We start from the raw sequence: 17,801 nt of genomic DNA, 5'->3' as shown, positions 1-17,801 counted from the left end.
CAGGGCCTCTCACTGGCCAAATCTGAGACTCTTTGTGCACCAAAATTAATCAGAGTAACTGATTATAATGCATTGAATAAAAAGGGAAACCATGAGTTCATATAAGTTAATAAATGAATAAACTGAAAGTTTGATGAGGAACAAGGTGTTTGCATAGTTTCATGGTCCCTCTTCACAAAATATTTATTAACTGCAAAGGTGAAAGTAGTAAATTTACAGCCAAGAAACCTGGCACACAGCATCCTAATCAAGTAAATGCCATCAGTAATGGGACAAATGAAATCATGAGTCACTGGATTGATTCTTATATAAGAAAGCAGCATCACTTCTGTGATATTCCTGCCGAAGATACATATATCAGATAAATGCAGATTGAGGGGCATTCCACAAATAATTAACTGGTAATCTTCAAATGTGTCAGTGGCCTGAAAGTCAACCAAAGACTGAAAACTTCCAGAGTGAAGGAGACATTAAAGAAACATGACAACTGAATGCAACGCAGGATTCTGAATTGGATCCTGTTGCCATGGAGAACGTAATTAGGACAATTGGTGGAACTGAGGAGTAGATTGTGGTAATAAATCAATGTTAATTTCCTGCCGTTGATGGTTGTATTGTGGTTTTGCTGAAGAATGTCCTTGTTTGTAGTAAATGCACACTAAATATTAAGATGTAAAAAAAAAAAAAGAAAAAATTCTGTGTCCTGAACTTGCAATTTGCCTGTAACTTTGAGATAATTTTTTAATCTATATATTTGTTTTTAAAGCCCTAGTACTATCTCAAGAATTTCCAGATACTTAGATGCAATAAGGTCTCTTTTTTAAAAATGAGAATGCCATTTTTGAGTTCCAAGAGCAATAAAGTAACAACACAAAATGCCTCCCTCGGCCTATTTAAGGGAAATTTAGTGAGAGAAGAAAATGCATTAGCTAAAACTTCAAAAATTCTAAATTGTTCGGTGAGTACTCATGTTAGTTTTTGCAAGTTTTTGAATTATATTAGTTGTATTCGTCAATGCTTTATATGTGTAACAAACAATCATCTTTAATATTGCCTCAATTTGTTATGCCAAAATTAATTAAAATGATAACAGTAATAATAAACAGTTAGTGTTCGTTGAACATTTATTATGTATACTCTGCTATGCGGTATGTGATACTATTATTTCCAGTTTGCATATCAGAAAACCGAAGCTTAAAAGGGTTAAGAAATTTCCCCCAAATAAGCATACTAATGTATATATAGTTAGCCTACTTTTGAACCCACATTTTTCACACTCCAAAGCCTATACTATTACTGATTCCTGCCCTCTGGTGCCTCCCATGGAGGCCATAGAGAAGGGGATCTTAGGCAGGAGACCAGAAGCCTGGGCTTTGCTCTAGAGCCTCGCACTCCCTCAGTATTTACTCCCAATCCAATCCATCACTAAGTCCTGCTGGTTCCATTTTAAAACCCTACCTCTTTCTCTCCCTGTTAGTTAAGGCCTTGCCATTTCCCCCCTGGTTCCTGGCAACAGACTCCCTCTCTTCCTGATTCTTAGCTCAGTCTTTTTTAAGAGTCTCCTATATGGAAAAAGACTCCTATGTGGCTCCAATTACCTTTGGGTTAAAGTCAAAACATGGCGCCCCAATCTTTCCCTGTCTAGTCTCTGGTGTCTCTTCGGCCTCACTTACTATAAGGTCCCATGCACAGGTCCCCCATGCTGTGTGCTCAAGGAATTCTTGTGGGATTTATAATTCCCTGAATGCACCAACACACACTAATGCGCAGACAATTAATACGTGCCCCTCAGCAGGTGTGACCAGCTCTCACCAGTGTTTTCTGACATTCTCCCCTTCCCCAACTGGGCTGAGCTGGTACCTTTTTGGAATTCCCATCACATTTCTATAAAGACCTCTTTTATATAATCTATCGTGGTATAATATAATCTTCCTTCATCATACTGAGCTCCTTGAAAGAGAGATTAGAGTTTATTCATCTTTGTACACCTCATAATGTCTGGATCAGAGAGGGTGCTACATAAAGACCCCACTGAATGAGTAAGTGAGTGAATGAGTAATCATCAATGAATTACCAATTGTATAAAATGCTACAGAGATGCAAAATGACAGAAATAGTGATTTTCTGGAGAACCGTTTCAGAAGAGTTGTGGGAGAAGCTGACTAAGGGGTTAAATAACTTGAGTGTGAAGACAGCAGGGCAAGTTTTTGGAGCAAGTACACAGAACCGGTTGGCTGAACCTAAGTTCTGAGTAAACGTGCTTCAAACACTGTGTGCCCTCAGTCCCGGAGGTATGCGATGGCTTTACCAAATACATTTGTTTATACTTTTGAATAGGTAATGCAAGCACATCATATAAAATTCCAAACGTGGAAACCTCCCTCTCGTCTCCATGCCCATCTGCAGTGCCTCAGCTGCTGGTATAGAAGGAACCGCAAAAAAATAACCATTTGGAGAGCTTTTGTTTTCTTTCTGAGAGTCTATCTTTATAACCTGGCAGTGATTTATAGGAAATAACTATAAATTGATGATTTATAACATGGATATATAACCAAGGTGGAAAAGGCAGGTAAATCCCGCAGGTGGTATTTTATTTACATATGCAAAGCTGCCAAACTCTTATTTTGCCCAGGAGACTAAAGCAGTTCTTTCCCGGACATTCTGGTGTGCATATTAATTGAAATCTGTAAGACTGGTCCTAGATGAGCTTAGAAAAATGTAAGTAATAGCACATGAATATTAACATAGGTGATCAAATGAAGATATAATGTCGTTTGGATGAATCTGCATTTGTAAAATATTCTTCTTATGCTTTTTTTTAAAAAATTAAAGCCATCGATCATGGCTGTAGGATAGCTTGATTATTAATTAGTTGTCCATTAGACTTCGTTTCCTATGGCTTATGAGGGAAAGGTAAACATATGCTAATTTGTTTTAGGCAATTTAATCTATTTAATTTCATCTTTATTCTCTATTAACACCTGGAGATTTTAAATTAATATGTATGACACTTGAACATGCATGGTGGCAATTCACCTGAGCACACTGAATGCAAGGCTAGTTTGTGTTTATAAAGTTAGTTATGACCATTTGGACTTTGATTTAAAAAGTAGGTATTTTTTATGAAGCGGAAATTGGTAAAAAGCTTATTTTGTGCAATTTTTAAAACCACAATATAATTAATACAAACTGAGCATAAAAGTTGCCTCAGATGATACAATTTAGGCTGGCTGTTAAAAATAACAGTATCCCCGCGTGCATCCCTGCTCCTGTTACAGTGTAAAACACTCATTAGCCCTTCTAAATTAGACGGATTTTTTTTTCCAAACTGAGGGTTTGGACAAAGTTATTATTATTATTTTTTTGAATGTATGCATTAAGGCAAGGCTTTAGAAATGTATTTTTCCGCTTTGGGAAGATATGGAAATGAAGCAAACTAATCACTGTAGCAACCAGAGACTAAAAATAAAAAGCAATTTAGTCAGAATGAGATCGCCTCTACGCTCTTGTCTGGGGGTGATGGGCTGCAGTGATGTCACGTCTGTACTCGCATGACTGATGGGGCAGCAGAGACGGTACCGTCCTCTCTCAGCTCGAACAAGCTAAGGAGGCGGCTTCATCCAGGACTCAGGAATGGGGTGGCCCTGGGAAGAAATGTCAAGGTGCTATTAAGATGTGGTGAGCCGCCGGCCAGCCCCTCTGTCTGACCCGCTGAGCCCGGGAACCAGGCAGCATGGCTCAGCCTTCCTGCTCACTCTGTCATCAGGGACACAAGCCAGCTGCCCCAAGCCCGGGGCTGTCCCTTTACATTCCTCTTGCTGGGGAAACGGAAAATTCTCTTAGACATGTTCAGCAAAGTTTGCAAAACTTAGCTCATTTTAGACTCCAGCTTTCTCAAATGTATTCTTAGCATTAGGCCACTCTTTGATTTTATCTTTGGTCCCAAGATTCTTATCTCATCTCTATCTTTTTAACCAACAGATCTCCAAGCAATTTCTCTAAATGGCCCCTGGGGATTTTTTTGATTCCTTCTCAGTTTCCTGTTTGTCAAGGCCGTTTTTTTAATAAGAGTGTCAGAGAGTCCCAAGTGCATTTGGGCCGTTTCCCATTTTAGAGTTCCTGCCCAGAAGGTCACACTTATCTTCACCCTCAATGTTTTGAACTCTGCTTCCTGAGAACTGAAGATATAGGTCTGCCCATAAACAACGTTGCCCGTCTTGTCAGTGGAAAGGAACTAGCTCATGAGGTCACTTTCTCAGTATGGAATCCAGTGATATAAAACAAGTATTTATTGAACATTTCCTTGCTCCAGGCACTTTGTTACAAAGAGCTGGCTGAGGAATGTAGGAGGCAGAACATTTTAAGGCAGTAATTTCGATACAATGGGATAAATGAATCAAAAGAGATATGTGCGATGGGTAATGGTATACAAAGACAAGAGTGAATTGTGTCTGGGGCAAATGACACTAGCTGGGCTTTGGAGAGAAATCAAAGTCTGCTAGGCCAACATAAAGGTGGAAGGAACCCACATTGTGCGAAGTCTGGGGGTATGAACTAACAAGGCTCACTGACATCATTCCACTTATCAGTCTTTCCTTTTTAAAAATTAGAGTCAGCATAACTGTTATTCTTTCTTATTTTGTTTCTAAAGCCATGTATGTTTGGCTCAAATGTGGATATTATCCAGGAATGTGTGCCAAGTAGGGGCTTCCGTAGTCTCAACTCTCAGGGATATGCTGTTGTCTGTCTGTATGTGTGTCTAGATCTTTCTTATGTATGTACCAAACTAGAACCATTCTTATTCTTTTGCAGCCTGTTTCTAAGTCAGTACATATAACTAAATATTTTATACTCTATCCTCAGTTCTTGGATATTTTGTATCCCATTGTTTGGGTTGACCAGCAGTATAGTGTAGTAATTAAACATAGAGGGGTTGGGGCGCCTGGGTGGCTCAGTCAGTTAAGCGACTGCCTTCGGTTCAGGTCATGATCCTGGAGTCCCGGGATTGAGTCCAGCATCGGGCTCCCCGCTCAGCGGGGAGTCTGCTTCTCCCTCTGAACCTACCCCCCCCCATGCTCTCTCTCTCTCTATCTCATTCTCTCTCTCAAACAAATAAATAAAATCTTTAAAAAAAAAAAAGATCATCTACATCTATCACCATTCATTTAAAAAAAACAACAACATAGAAGGGTTAGTGTCAGATGAATCCCAGCCATACCACTACTAACTGCATGACCTTGGGTAAGTCATTTAACCACCCTTGTAACCAAAGTGAGTTCTCTCCTTGGTGAGTCATAGACAGAAACTACACCAGGTGAGTTGTGACACAAAGGAAACTTTATTTGCAGCAAATAAGGAGATCATGGTGTATAATTCCAAAGCCATGACTCCCCAAGCAAGAGTGAATGGCTTCCTATGTAAAGGCAGGCATAAGGTTGCACATGCGCCTTAAGGAAACACTGTATGTTATATAAATGAGGCTTGTGCTCCTCCTTGGGCAGAGATTTCAGTATAATAATAAGATAAAAGTAACTGTTGGTCATCCCAGTGGTCACTCCACGGTCCATCTGCACAGGTGCGAAACAGGGGTTTAGTTCCAACTGATCCGGGTGGTCTGGGCCGCTAGAGCTCTTCCTCTGGACAGTCGTTATTGCTTGAGAGGTAGTTTCAGTTTCCCTTATGTTATGTTATGCCTGTAGGGTCCTTTGCCTGAGTTAAGAGATAAGCTGGAGAGAAGTTTAAGGAAAAGACCAAGGTGGGTGGGTACAGCGGGTGAGCAGTAAGGTCAGGTCTTGGGGTTTAGCTGGTGACATCTGTGCCTCAGTGTCCCTATGTGTAGTAGAAAGACGAAAACAATACAGACATATCTCAAATTGTTGTCATGGTGATTAAATAAGTTAGTATTGTAAAGCAGTTAGCATAGCACCTGACAGATGGTAAGTCCTCTGTGAGCTCATATTACCATAAAGTATTTAGCCGGGTTGTGATATTGTTTAATTAATTTTTTATTGAAGTACAGTCGACACACAATGTTACATTAGTTTCAGGTGTACAACATAGTGATTCAACAAGTTTATATGATATGCCATGCTCCCCACAAGTGTAGCTATCAGCTGTCACCATACAATGTTATTAGGTACTATTGACGATATTCCCTGTGCTGTGCCTTTAATTCTTGTGACTTATTCATTCCATAACTGGAAGCCTGTACCTCCCACTCCCCTTCACCCACTTTGCCCACCTCCCTACACTTCTCTCCTCTGGCAGTCATCAGTTTGTTCTCTGTATTTATGGGTCTGCTTCTGCCTTTTGTTTGTTCATTCATTTATCTTGTCTTTTAGATTCCACATATAAGTGAAATCATATAGTATTTGTCTTTCTCTACCTGACTTATTTCATTTAGCATATACCCTCTAGGTCCATCCATATTATTGCAAATGGCAAGATATCATTCTTTTTTTATGGCTGAGTAATATTCCAGTGTGTGTGTGTGTGTGTGTGTGTGTGTGTGTGTGTGTAGGCATACCACATCTTCTTTATCCATTCATCTATTGATGGACACGGGTTGCTTCCATATCTTGGCCATTGTAAATAATGCTATAATAAGCAGAGGGGTGCATATATCTTTTTTGAATTAGTGTTTTGGTTTGGGTAAATAGCTAGTAATAACTGGATCATATGGTATTTCTATTTTTCATTTTTTGAGGAACCCTGTACTTTTTACCACAGTGGCTGCACAGGTCCCTTTTGATGGATGTTTGTGCCATTTCCAATTTTTTACATGCTTTGGCTTCTAAAGAAACTTCCAAGGCAAGTTATGAATTGCCCTTAACCTCTATTACATTTGAGCTCCTGTTTCTTTCTGAATTATCAGTACCCAACAACTGCTTATAAGCACTTAACAAATGTTACTATGTTGTTAACACCTCTTGGAGGCAGCGCTAAATGGGTTGAGTAGAATACAGTGAAGTGGCTTCCAGGCTAGACCCAAGGGAGTCCACTGCAAGTTTTCTTTCTGCAGAGATGCCATGCCAGGAATGTGAATGCTAAGCATAGACGGGGAAAAGAAGCAGGAAGATTGGCATCTGAGATGTCAGTCAATGAGTCAAGCTGGAGGCCTGGGCTGGAAAGAAGCCAGAGAATGTGTGTAAGCCAGAGACAAACCTGAGGACAAAGAACTCAAAAGGATGCCTTGGGAACCAAATATTTTAGTGTACCTTCTGTGAGATGCTTCACTTTATATATAGTTCTCATTTACCTGAGTTATGTTAATATCGATGGGAGCCAAGGACAGGCCGCCCCAAGATGGGCCACTTGATATGAAGATGATTTTGAGTTAAAAAGTAATCAAAATCCAGCAGATTCTGGAAAAGCTCTTTACCTTCCCCCACAATTGCCTAAAAGAATTTAGATAGAGGAGTTGCTCCAGGACGAGAGCTATCACCATAGATAACTATATTACGGATGGTAGGGATGGTAGACAGGGAGGAACCTAATAGGTCCTGTTTGTTCAAAGTCTTCTCTTTGTCCCACCATTTCTGAGTGGCCCGGCAAACACTGATTTACCAAACATTTACTCTTTTTTAATTCTTCCTGAAGATTGCATTCCTTCCCTTTGAAGACCCAGCCCCTACCCCCTTCTTCTTAGTTCAGAATGATATGTATACCTCATGACTGTCTTTGGAATTTCCCGTCTATGTGGGTTTCCTGTCCATATGCTAGTATTAAATTTGATTTTCTCCTGTGAATTTGTCTCATGTCAATTTGACTCTTAGTGCAGCTAGAAGGACCTTGACGGGGGCAGGAATTCCTCCTTCCCCATAATATTAATTCCAAAACTACAAGGCTCTTCTCCCTTATGCTCGCACAGGAACTCAGCTCCTTCCTCCCAGTCGCCCTGGACCATTTCTGGGAGTCAGGGGCCAGGGGATTCTCAGAGGTGCAAGGACAAATGTACTCAACCCCCAGGTGCCTCACCGGTCACAGCCTCCGGTGCTGGAGACACTCTAGAGAACCTGCTTGGCTACTTGCTCCTCCCCCACCTGCCACCCCAGGGTAAGTGTGATTTGCTGTGTTCTTTGGGTCAGAAGGAAGAATGATTCTCAATTCTGTGTCCAGAGAGTCGTTAGAGAATTAACTCTTTATTTCTCCCATAAACTCAGTCTCTGCTGGAGTTCCAAAAATGTGCCTGAGGCTGAATTAGGGAAAGGGAGAGGTTGAAGAGTATCAGCCATGCCCTCCATTGTCTTTTCTGTTTTATCTTTTTAGTCATTCAAGAACAAATATTGCCTGACCACTGTAGTGAATTTAATATAAAACTAATCCCGACTCCCTGCCTTTTGCGTGGAATCTCCCCCACCTCCATGAATCTGGGCTAGCCTGTAACTGGGCTTTGGCCAGCCGAATATGGCTGATATGATGGTGTGTCAATTCCAAGCCTGCCCCTCAAGAGGACTTGGGTGCTACTACTTACTCTCATCTCCTCACCAGGCCCTGTGAACAGCCCAGGTTCGACTACTGGCTAAAGAAAAATCACCTCAGCCCACAGCCAACCACCTGCCCAGCAGAACCCAGAAGAGCTGTGCCACCAAGCCCAGCCAAGATCAGCAGCGTGTGTAGATGACCTGCTTTCACATGAGGAATGCCAGGGAGACCAGAAGTACCACCCAGCTAAACCACAGACTTGTGAACTAAAGACGGTCTGTGCCATTTGAAGCCACTGGGTTTTCTGTTTGAGCATCATTTTGACAATGGATAACTGATACAACCCTTTTTCGGATCTCCAATGTGTGTGTGTGTGTATATATATATATATATATATATATGTATATGTTTGTTTGTTTGTTTTTCAGATTCAAACCCCTCTGAAAAGCTCAACAAATAGCCAAACTCTAATTCTCAGTCCAGATTCAGCCTGGATACCCTGCTGCCCTTACAACAGTCTGTGATAAGGATACTGCAGCCAGAAGGGGGTATTTTAGTTTAGCAGATATCAGGAAGCCTAAGGGAAAGCTAGTCAGCCTGCTGGGAGAGACACACATGAGGAGTATGGGTGCTGCTACACCTTACCAATCTTCCATAGGGCCACAAAGATCCCAGTAAGTGTGGTGTGATGGCATTTCCTGTGCAAACCAGCAAGGGAGGCCAATCTCCCCATTTTGAACTGAGTTGGAGCTGAAATGAGACCAAGAGCTTCCAGAATCAGAAGGAAGACACTGAGCTGCCCCAGGCCCTTTAAACCAAGGCTCCATCCAGCCCAGTTGATCTACAATCTGTGATGGCAGGGAAGCCCTCCAATGGGAATCTGAATGACATATTAACTTCAGTTTATAACCTGTCTCTACACTTCTTTCAGAATGCCGAGTTGCCATATGTAATTCTAGTCCTTAGTTGCTACTGCTCAATGTTGGAACCTCCAGTGATCAAGTTCCTTGGGTGATGCTAAGAGGAGAGCACTGTTAAGTGTGTATAGTGATCCCTGACTATGGACTGCTCTTCTCCATCTGATTGCAAGGCAGCTTCTCTTCCCTCAGTATCCCCTTCCTCTTCATTCCTTATTTCTAGGGACTTTTCCCTGCATACCTAGGGCAGATGAATACCAGGGCAGCACCCTCGGCGGCTCTGAAGTGTGCCAGTGGGCTCTCCTCTCAGACTGGGGCCTTGCCAGTCATACCAAAGCTGCCTGCAGCCCCGCAAACGGCCACCACAAGGCAACAGGCCATTAGCTGAAAACCTAAGGACTGACAACTGGGTGCAGAGAAAGCAATAAATGGTAAGTTGCTGATAGTTGATTTCTAGTTCTGTTTACCCTTTTGAGTAATAATAAACAAAAAAGGGAGGGTGAACATAGGAAAATTCTTAACTTCAGAGTTTAGCCTCTTGGGCTGAGAGTGAGGGTTGGGTTGAGTTTGGCCCTGTGATGTGGTTAATGTGTGCCCTGCTCCCCGAGAGACTTTTCTAGACATTTTCCCAGCATAGTTATAGTTCTGTGGGTGTGGTCCCAATTGTTTGGTACCTGGCCCTGGGGTGATTTGGGACAGGGGAATAGTGACTCGGTGTGTGTGTTAGATAAAGAGGTGGTTGGGGTTCTGAGCTCAGGATTGGTCAGTTTGCATATCAAAGTCACACTCACAGGCAAATTGTTTGCTATCTCCAAGAATTAGCTAACCCTAGGAGGGGCAGTCCGCCTCAGGCCTGAAAGGCCCCAACATGCCAAAACGTCATAAAATAAAGAAAATTTTAAAACGTGATAAATACAGCAGGCCAGGAGATTATGCATCCTCCATATCAACCCTGAACACCCAAATTACTGGGACACTTGACGGCTTCTGGGCCTTCTAGCAAGGTCAGGCAATTTAGGACTCAGTATTCTGCCCTCTAAATATTCACAGAAGTCATTCTCAACAGCTCAGTCCAGCTCTCTTGACCCAGAGCAGCTCTTTGCTTTTTCAGGAAACAAACGGGATGAAAGTGCCGGGCTGGGACTTCCTCCTCGGGGTGTTTGACCAGGACTGACGTACTCGAGGCCCTTTGAATACGGGAAGTCCAGGACACACCCAGCCTTGATTGTAGTTTCTTAAACGCTGAACACTGGAGCGTAGGTAAAAGGACCGAAGGAAAACAATTCCAATATGAAGGACCCACTGACAGATTGCTCGGTGAGTAGCTCAGTGTGGTGAGTTTAGATACTACTAATGGGTTTTAACTTAAGAAATTTGAGACGTTCGGAAGACAAATATGTTTAGATATTGGCCGTGATTCAAAAATCTTGTGGTTTTTCTTTGGTTCGATTTAAAACAACCCTTTCTAGCAAATGACAGGGCAGGTTAATTGTCATCTTTTATTCTCATATTGTTGGAAAAACTTCAAGGGGGTATAGCATCATATTTGCTTGCAGATGGCGGCTGTTTGGAAAACATTCTTAAGATCTGCGCCGATGGGTGCCAACATGGTGTGTAGAGTGGCTACACAAACACTCCGAATCTGCAGCCAATTTGAGGCTCTGAGAATGAAGTTAGGGTGGAAGATTTGGGCATATTTCCCCATATCATGTAAAGTCCAGAATTGTAAGGCCTGTAAGTGGAAGGACGGGCCCCCCACCCTGCCCAGCCTCCCATGGTTCTCACACTGGTCCACCAACATGTTTGTTTAGTCCTGGGAGTGTTCTCAAAAAAAGAAGATGGGTCAAAAGTCCAAAGATGGTGTGTGGTTGTTGACAGCAATAGTAGAGATGAAATTTAGGAAATAAGGAGCAATTAAAATAAGGCACGTAGGGGCATATATACTCTGGATGTAAAATAATCAAGAATCATCGGGGTGTTAGCTCAATAAAGGGTGGCAAAAAACTAAGATCGGTGACATCAGAAGCAAAGGGTTGCATTCATCCCTCAAGTATTTTATCCAAAAAACCCCAACAATTACCAACTGGGGAGAAGCAGATAAATGAGGGCTGCAATAAAGCCATAAAGAAGAAGAGCAACTGGTTTCATTTGTGTTTATACATTGGACAAAGCACAGGTTTAGAGAAGGTGGAGCTGTAAATGCGACCCCACAAAACGAGTTCATGAATCAGACGGGCTTAATGAGATGAAGTTGTAATGGCTAATAACATTAATAATGACCATGTAATAGCAGGTTCTGTCTGCTTTTACTTTTTTAAATACAAAAGTAAATATGTGTCTAATGTAAAAACGAATTCCAACAATATAGTCGTATATAGATTCTAAGATGGAAAATTCTCCCCTTTAATTTCCTCCACCCCGATCTTCTCTCTATTGGTAAGCACAGATAATTTTTTGTTCATGTATTTGCTGTTTATTTTTCTCTCTCTGCATCTGCTCCCTAACCAAATGTTAACCCCTCTCCTTTCTTCCCACTGATATACTCTGATGACGTTTTTGCATAGGGGTGGTTGAGTGAGACAGGGATGGGGTAAGTGGAGGCAAAAACTTGACCTTAACAGTCACCAAAGAAGAAAGTCATGACCACGTGAAGAGGAGATAGAAGAGAGAGAAACTGGGACCAAGTTAATTTGACGCAACAATAACATGAACGCGCACTAATCGCCTAATGTCCTTTTCAAAGGCTGCCTTCAGATCAGGATCTGGGAGACATGTTTCCTTCTAAGCAGCCCCCCAAGAGAACCCGTCACCACATGTGTGGGTCAGCCTCATGCTCCCTCCTTAAGGTGCTGAGAGGTTCTTCTCCCTCTGCTGAGCTACGTCCCCAGGGACTCCCATCCTTGTCCACAACTTGAAGGTTATCTCTCTGGGCCGGGTGCCATCAAAGGTAGTCTGGGAGTCAAGAAGAGGCGGATATCCCTTCAGCCAGGTTTCCCAAATCCTCTAAAGTCATGGAATCTTTATTTATTGGCAACTGTTTCATTTTCAAGGGTTCACGTTGATTTCCTGGCACAGTTCTAGTTTGTGCTTGGGGAATAATGTTGTGTGAAGGTGAAGCTGCAGTTGGGCAGCAGAATAAAACAAAGGGATGGACTGCCGATGAATGCTTCCTGAAACACGGGCATGGTTTTGTGAGGAAACCAAACAGAACCCAAAGTTTAACCACCTGCAAAACGTCTCATTCTGTCCTTAGGGTTGCATGGAACACAATTAATTCATAAAGCCTTAGCTTACCTAGTTTTTAAGCTGGTCTGCCCCAGTGGATCCATGTATGAAAATCAGTGGTTACATGAAATTCAATGGGAAAAATGTGCCTCTTTGTTTCTACTAATTTCTAACTGAAATTTAGAATTTACTTCAGAGGTGCCTGGGTGATTCAGTCTGTTAAGCATCTGCCTTTGGCTCAGGTCATGATCCCGGGGTCCTGGGATCGAGCCCCGTGCTGGGTGTCCAGCTCCCTACTCAGTAGCCCCCCTCATGCCCCTGCCTCATGCTCATGTGTGCTTTCTCTCTCTCTCTCTCTCTCAAATAAAAAAAAAACCCTTTAGAATTTACTTCAATTCTGAATATAAGCAACAAACTTCAGTACTACCACAGTGTCTGTGATTTGTAACCAAAAAAAAAAAATCACAGACATTTTTATATAATATTATAGTGGTTGCAATTATCTAGAAACATTGTTTACATTCCGTGTGATTTAGAAATTTGGGTTATTCTTAAGACTTGTTATTTAGTATGTTAATTTAAAAGCACACATAATTTTTAAATGTTTTCATAAATATATATCAATATAATGTTTCTTTTGCAATCCTATGTTATTTTATCTAATGCATTTAAAAATATTCTGAGTAAAATATAGATTTCACAACACAGCCAAAGGAACCATAATACAAAAAAATATTTTAAAATCTCTTTTTCAGTTCATGCTCCAGTGACCAAGATAGGCTAATAGCTGGGCTATTCCACATCAAACAGCCTGGTCAGTGTCTATGCTCAAATTATTAGTCTCCAGGGTAGCACAAATATTGCCTAAATGTTGTGTAGGCTTTTAACTAATCTTAAGAGTGTCAGAACTTATTTGAGGAAGATTTTTAAAGTTCTGTTTTTGAAAAGGAACAGAATTGGCTCTGGGCCTTAATGTCTTGATGCCTCTGAGTTTAGCTTCTATACCTACAAAAAAAAAGAAAAAAGAAAAATGCTAAGTGAAATAATTTTCAAATCCAGGTGCAAGGAAATGGACAGGAATCGAATTATCTCCAAGTGAAATACTCTAGTCATTTTTCTTCAAAAGCAGCACCTTCCTATGAAATAATGCCACAGAAATCATGGGCAAATAACAAGCTGTAACCAAGTTTATGTTTTTACTCACTTGTACGGTATCCAGGTAGGGACCTGCCAAAGCAGGCATTTTGGGCTCCACACAGTCTGTCCCTTCCCTTAACATTATCAGCTAAGGAAGCAGTAACCCGCCAGGTTGTGGGACGGCTCCTTTAACCTGGCTCACGTGCCAATCTGGGCTTCCCATCTCAGTGGCTCAGCCTGGGCCATGGGATGCTCACTTGCATGAAGATAGAAGATAACGTTACAATGGTCCATGGCTTCTGAGGGATTCGGGTTCTTTGCAGAGATAAGGAGGCAGATTGGGTCTGACCACATAGATGTCCTGTGGCCCACAGCATCCCTGAGATAATGTGATATGCCATCCACATCTCACGGGCCTGTTTCCTCTTGTAAAGTAAGAGGAGAGGATGGAGTAGACTATGTTCTTTAATGTTCTATATCTCATAACTTATGATGGTTTGCCATAGGGATTCCAGATCTTACCTAGATAATCCCTTAGTTAAAAGAGCAGTGGTTTGAAATACTATCCCCGTGAATCAAGATTCACATGAAATCATAGCACAGTGCCTGTCATATGAAAGGCATCAAACAAAAGCTTATTTGATTAAATATAAGTGGAATATCATGGTTTATTTAATACTATGAGGATATCACTGTCCAAAAACTTGCCATACGCCATTTAGAATAGAAATGGACTTTTTGGGAATAACTGAATTTAACCTTAATCATTCAAATTGTGGAAAATCAGAAAGAACAGTTAGTCCAGGGTTGATACAGTGCATTTTATATTGTTTAGAAGTTATCTAATTATTCCATGTGCCCATTACTTTGATTCCTCCATTTTTGGTGATGACAACATTTATACAAAAGAATTTGCTTACAAATGCTGGGCAGAAATATTTTTTTGAAGACTGAATGGGAAATGCCTGTGTGTACCAGTTTTCTTGGTGAAGAGTTTTTCTAGGGGCTCAGAAATGTCCCAAATATTCCACCACTTGCCTAAACTCCCTTTATCAGGGAAAAAAATACATAACTTTTTTCCTATTAATTAATAAGCCCGGGGAGAGACAGCATATTAATAAAAATTCCTATGGATATGTAAGATCAATAGTATGGTCTTTTCGTGGAATGAATATTTGGTAGGGGTGGGGTATTTGAAAATTCAATGGGTGGGGAAAGAACACCAAAAATTTACCTTCCATATGATTTTGACTAGAGAAAACACTTCTTGTGCTGGTTGATATTAGGAAGCCATTTGTACTGATCATAATACTTAAAGGTAACTATTACTCCGTGTAAACTTAGTGCAATTATCCTGATCAGCTATTTATAAATATATTTATTTCTGATGGTTTCTCTAATTGATCGGCTCCCCTAATATTTCTAATCACGGATCTGCCCCTAACTAATGAAGTTATTCTCAGCTCTTTGGCGCTTACCTATAAAATAAAGGGACTAGACTTTAGTGGTTTTCAAGCTGTGCTCCATGGAATCCCTTCAGTGGCCTCTCTGGTGGATGAGAGTGGGTTTGGAAGGAGAGGTAAGATAGCAAAGGGAGAGCCAAAGCCAAGGTCAAGAGATCTCATCACCTTAAAGTACACGTGTTCCAAGATTTTCTGATCTCATACACACAGGACAAGATGGTCCTGGGTTCTGCTTTGAGATTTATGCAAGTCTGCTTTTCACAGATTTTGTCTTTAAGTCTGAGTAGATGGTACATGATGAAAGGTACAGAATCACTGTTTCTAAAGAAGGGCTTGTGCTGCACTAATGGAAGTATTCTTAGCAACTCTTTTATTTATCTATGTCACCTTTATCTCAGGGGAGATCAGGGTTTGTTGGGGAGTGTCCGGTACATTGCATATGGGGTCAAAGATAAAGATTCTCTCCATTGCTCTAATAAGAACATCCTGCTGTCATCCTGATCATGAACTTAACAACAACATAATGTAGTGAGAAGCTTCTGGACTAGCGTGTGCCTGGGCATCCTGGAATTTGGTGAATGGGTTATAGGTGTACCTGAGACACGAATCTTGACAATCTTCAAATTGGCAGGATGTGGCTGGGGCGGGGGGGTGGAAGAGCTCCCAGGCCAGTTTCCTCTGCCCTGAACAAGTTTGTCCATTTACCACACACTGTCCCAGTACAAATATCATTTTCTTTTTTTATTATTTAATTTATTATTTTTTTTAAGATTTATTTATTTGAGAGAGAGAGAGACAGAGCACAGGGGGGAGGGGCAGAGGGAGAGGAAGTGAGGGTCTTAAGCAGACTCCACGCGGAGCAGGGAGCCCAATGCAGGGCTCGATCCTAGGACCCTGAGATCACAACCTGAGCCGAAACCAAGAGTCAGATGCTTAACCGACTGAGCCACCCATGTGCCCCCAAATATCATTTCTTAGGTGTGCCATGATATGAAAGCGTTAGGAAGTACCAGTCTGTTAAATAACAGGAAATCATCTTCTGAAATCTAAAATCGGCAGGCCAGGATCATCTGAAGCATAAGCTGTGCTTTGCTTTAAACAGTTAAGTTTGAACTTGGGAAAGACAGGGACTCCCCACTTTCTCACAGGATCTTCAACGCCCCCCAAAACAACTAAATTTTGAATCAATGGCTTAAAAACTTTCAGGGCTGTCTGGCCTCCTAGAACTAGTCCCCTGGAGATAGTATTTTAAAAACATGTCTTGGAGAGGTTTGATGGCCTGATAAACAGAAAAATTCTCTCCTGGTTCTTCTCATTTCCACCTTGGTTAGGGGCAAGATTTCCCTTCCAAGCCCCCATCCTCACGCATGGGGTCTGAGGAACCCTGTTCTCTCCCAGGACTGTTGGACGCAGACTCCTCAGGTGATGGGGCTGGTGTGGGCCCATCCCCTAGGACAGCTCAGCTCACAGTCCCTTCCCTACACTCCTGGCTCTGCTAATGGTTCTTCTCATTCCCAGTCTGAAGCCTCCAAAATCCTCTAATCCATGTCTCTGCTTTGTCTTCTCCCAGCCCCAGCCTCATAGTGCTTCAGAGCAGGAGAACTCACCCTGCGAGCGTGCACTGGGATCTTTCTCTCTTGTGCATGGCCCCCTGGTGTTCTTGTTGGGTCTTTGTTTCTGCTTTGCTGTAGGCTGGAGAGCAAAGCAGATAGGACATTACATAAAAAAACTCACAGTTTAATACTGTGAAATATTTCTAAATAAATCAAATAGGAAAGCTACAAGACTTATAAAGAAAATCATAAAATTTTATTGAACATAAAATAAGATGAACACATGAAAAGACTTACTATGTCCTTGGATGGGAAGTCTAAATACCATAAAAAAGTCAATTTCCCCAAATTGATATATATATAATGCAATTCCAATTAGGATCCCAACAGGGATTTAAAAAATGTAATTAGATAAATCTTCATATGGACGAATAAATGTCCAAGTATAGCCAAAGAAATTATGAAAAGGAAAAAACAGTTGGTTAAAGAGAAAGCAGAAGCAAAATGTTAAATATCTCTATAACTTAGGAAGTGAGTTCATAATGGGTGTCATTATTATTATCTGTATCATTATTATTTTATGAAACAAAAATGTTTCGTAATTTAAAATAAAAAGTTAAAAGACTGTGTATGAGTTAGAGCTATGTTCAGCTGCACATTTTATTTTTTTTTAAGATTTTATTTCTTTATTCATGAGAGAGAGAGAGAGAGAGAGAGAGAGAGGCAGAGGGAGAAGAAGGCTCCTTGCTCCAATGTGAGACTCAATCCAGGGCCCTGGGATCATGACCTGAGCTGAAGGCAGACGCTTAACCAACTAAGCCACTCAGGCACCCTCAGCTGCACATTTTAAAATAAGAGTGGCTTTTAAAAACCCCTATTATTGTATTTCTCTCACACAGAAAGTAAGTCCAAAAGTAGAGCGCTGAGGGCATGTGTGGTCCCCTTCGGGAACCCAGGCTCTTTTTCTCTTTCTGCTCTACCATTTTAGCACATGGTGTCATCCTCAAGATCACCTTATGGCATCACCCATCATTTTTTCTTTCTTTCTTTCTTTCTTTCTTTCTTTCTTTCTTTCTTTCTTT

The 17,801-nt window shown here is 41.3% G+C and overlaps 1 protein-coding gene across 1 annotated transcript in view; it reads left to right on the top strand.

The window, feature by feature from the left end:
* Positions 1-10,488: 10,488 nt before the first annotated feature.
* NOSTRIN (nitric oxide synthase trafficking) overlaps positions 10,489-17,801 on the top strand; it is a 55,988-nt gene continuing 48,675 nt past the window's right edge. Inside the window, exon 1 of the mRNA XM_025851550.2 lies at positions 10,489-10,658. Coding sequence (XP_025707335.1) covers positions 10,632-10,658 — 27 coding nt within the window. The 5' untranslated portion in view covers positions 10,489-10,631. The remainder of the gene's footprint in view (positions 10,659-17,801) is intronic.

Source organism: Callorhinus ursinus, unplaced genomic scaffold (assembly GCF_003265705.2).
Source record: "Callorhinus ursinus isolate GAN/ISIS: 27379988/994484 unplaced genomic scaffold, GSC_fseal_2.0 scaffold2, whole genome shotgun sequence".
Lineage (NCBI taxonomy): Eukaryota > Metazoa > Chordata > Mammalia > Carnivora > Otariidae > Callorhinus > Callorhinus ursinus.
This window is presented reverse-complemented; position numbering and strand designations above follow the sequence as displayed.